The sequence below is a fragment of the Pelophylax lessonae genome, assembly GCF_965119305.1.
Source record: "Pelophylax lessonae genome assembly, chromosome: 1".
Taxonomy (NCBI): Eukaryota; Metazoa; Chordata; class Amphibia; order Anura; family Ranidae; genus Pelophylax; species Pelophylax lessonae.
The window spans coordinates 14,181,938-14,184,738 of NC_138768.1; the positions used below are offsets into that span (position 1 = coordinate 14,181,938).

Consider the following 2,801-nt stretch of genomic DNA (forward strand, 5'->3'; position numbering starts at 1 on the left):
TTTGTACTTGCCCCCTGGGCCGAAAGTTGCCAGTCTGCCCCTGATCTCGGCAAAGGAGAAGTGCTCACTAACACAGATTTAGACAGATTTGTGAACAATGTTTGAGAGAAATCGGCCTTTTGTGTACATAGAAAAAGTCTTAGATCTTTGAGTTCAGCTCATGAAAAATGGGGGCAAAAACAAAGGTGTTGCGTTTATAATTTTGTTCAGTGTAATTGGATGCATTTGGGTAAAATGTGTGAATCCTGGGAGAAAGTTGTGTGAATATGTGGATCAGAACATTAAGGGGTATGACAAATGATTACGGCCACACACACCTACACAGGTTGAACTGAATGGACTATTGTCTTTATTCAACCTCAACTACTATGTAACTATGTAAATTCTGTGTGACACCAATACTAAATAGACCCCCGAGTTTTATTAATATTAGTTTATGTAGTGCCATCATCTGCCGTGGCACAGTACAGTGTTAGTTATCCTTTTTTTTTTTTATTATTCCTTCACAGAGAGATATGTCTCATTTCCTAATACGACCGTACAAGGATTCGGATTACGTCGCGGCCAGACGACTGTTTGCGTGTGGAACTAATGAGCATGTAAATGAAGCCTTTAAGCGTGGCATAAGACGGCCACATTTTGGGGTCACACTACTGACCTTTCTCATTCTTCCATTATTAGGCATTGTGTCCTTTACTACCTCCATCATTGCCTTGGCGATGGCCATTTCTTTTGTATGGCTCGTAGTCTGGTATCTCCTGAAGTCTTACGTTGAGTTTTGTTTACATGATGACTTGTTGGACATCCAGATGTACTACATGAAACAAGATGGCTCTTGCTTCTGGGTGGCAGAGTCCAGAGGACAAGTGGTTGGAACAGTGGCCGCCGCTCCTTCTCCATATCCCGGTGGAGAAAACCACTTGGAGCTGAAACGGCTTTCAGTGTTCAAAAGCCACCGGGGTAGAGGGATCGCCAAAGCCTTGTGTAGGACGATGATTGACTTTGCCCGGCAGAGGAGAGGCTGCGAAGCCGTGATACTGACAACAAACATTGTACAAATCGATGCCTGGAAAATGTATGAAAAAATGGGATTCAAGCTCGTCCATACATTTTATCTGCCGCAGAGATTCATTAAACTGTTTGACTTAAAAGCGTTGTTCTACCGCTACGACATTTCCAAATTCCAGTGAAAATATGTGTCCGAAAAACTTAAAACTGATATCTATGCATTGCCCAAACAATGAAAATGAATGGCCTTTAAGAAACAAAGGGAATAAATGTCAAAATGTTTCTTATCTGTGTTCCTTATTCATTTAAATTTACAGTGTGCACCACTGGTGACCCGTCCATTAGGGACGCAGGGGCACCGCCCCCCCCCATACATTCATCCGGCCCCCTAATCTACATGTAGGGCGTTGGATGTATGGATTCCAATAGGGGATTTTTTTTTTGAAGCACATGATTAGAGCCAGAGGCTCTAATAGGCTTCAAGAAAGGGTGGGCTTTGGGCGCAGAGCACTGCGCCCCGAGCCCACCCAGTTGTGTGACAATAGCGAATGAATATTAAATCAGACCCATTTCCCGATTGGCCGAAAGGAAAAGCCATCCTATCGGCAAAGGAGGAGGATGGAGGAGACGCAGGGGAAGCCCGACCAAGGAAGGGGGTCACGGAGGAGACTGAGGGGGAAGCCGCCGCTGCTGCCACACGTCAGTCCAGGGACAGCACAGGGTGAGCGAGCCGGCGACGGGGGGGGGGAGGGAATATGGTGTGCGATTCAGGCTGGAGCTGGTGTGGTCCGTGGTCAGGTCCATCTGCCACCCCCAACCCATGGAGCACCAGCCGCCACTGGTGTGCACCCACGTGATTTATTTGTGGTTTCATCTATGATTTATTTCTATGCAGAGCTGTCCTGCTACATGTGATGTGACCTGTCTAAGTACTTGTGCTCTTTTCTATGTGTTATATGGGGAATATACCATAGTGCAATATGGATGGTGTAACAGATTTAGTCAAAAATTTCCAGCCAGAAATAATATTTTTAACAAAAAGAAGGGCAATTTGTTGTAAAAAGTAAATCCACCACATTGACTGAATTCATATTTTAAAACCAGTAGGGAACGTTGCAGCATTATTTATTTCATGTACTTATATGGCGCCGTCAATTTACGCAGCACTTTACAAACACTATCTAACCAAAAGTATTGGGACAAAAAACAAACACAAGGGCACACTGGCCTAGTGCATTATCCTCTAAGAGGTTTGTTTATTTAATTAAAAAGGTATAAAAATACTCACAAACGAGTTCTTGGTACAAGCATATCAAATAGGTAAGTTGCTATCAGCATCAAGATACAGGATGTACCATCCTCTGAAGCTGGGAAAGGCTTACGCATTTCGAGGCTTGGCTTCTTCCTCAGAGCCTTGAAAAGTATTGGGACGCCTGCCTTTACACTCACATGAACTTTAATGGCATCCCAGTCTTAGTCCGTAGGGTTCAATATTGAGTTGGCCCACCCTTTGCAACTATAGCAGCTTTAACTCTTCTTGGAAGGCTGTCCACAAGGATTAGGAGTGTCTATGGGAATGTTTGACCATTCTTCCAGAAGCGCATTTGTGAGGTCAGGCACTGATGTTAGAGAGAAGGGCTGGCTCGCAGTCTCCGCTCTAATTTATCCCAAAGGAGTTCTATCAGGTTAAGGTCAGGACTCTGTGCAGGCCAGTCAAGTTCCTACACCCTAAACTCGCTCCTCCATGTCTTTATGGATCTTGCTTTTGTCCAAATCATTTGGTGGAGGGGGGA

The 2,801-nt window shown here is 44.6% G+C and overlaps 1 protein-coding gene across 1 annotated transcript; it reads left to right on the top strand.

Annotated features, from left to right (window-relative positions):
* Positions 1-515: 515 nt before the first annotated feature.
* Positions 516-1,190, top strand: LOC309559180 (N-acetyltransferase 8-like; the record flags this gene model as incomplete). The annotated part of the gene is made up of 1 exon (XM_082262366.1): positions 516-1,190. The coding sequence occupies one exon, from the start codon at positions 516-518 to the stop codon at positions 1,188-1,190; it is 675 nt and encodes a 224-aa protein (XP_082118492.1).
* Positions 1,191-2,801: the final 1,611 nt, after the last annotated feature.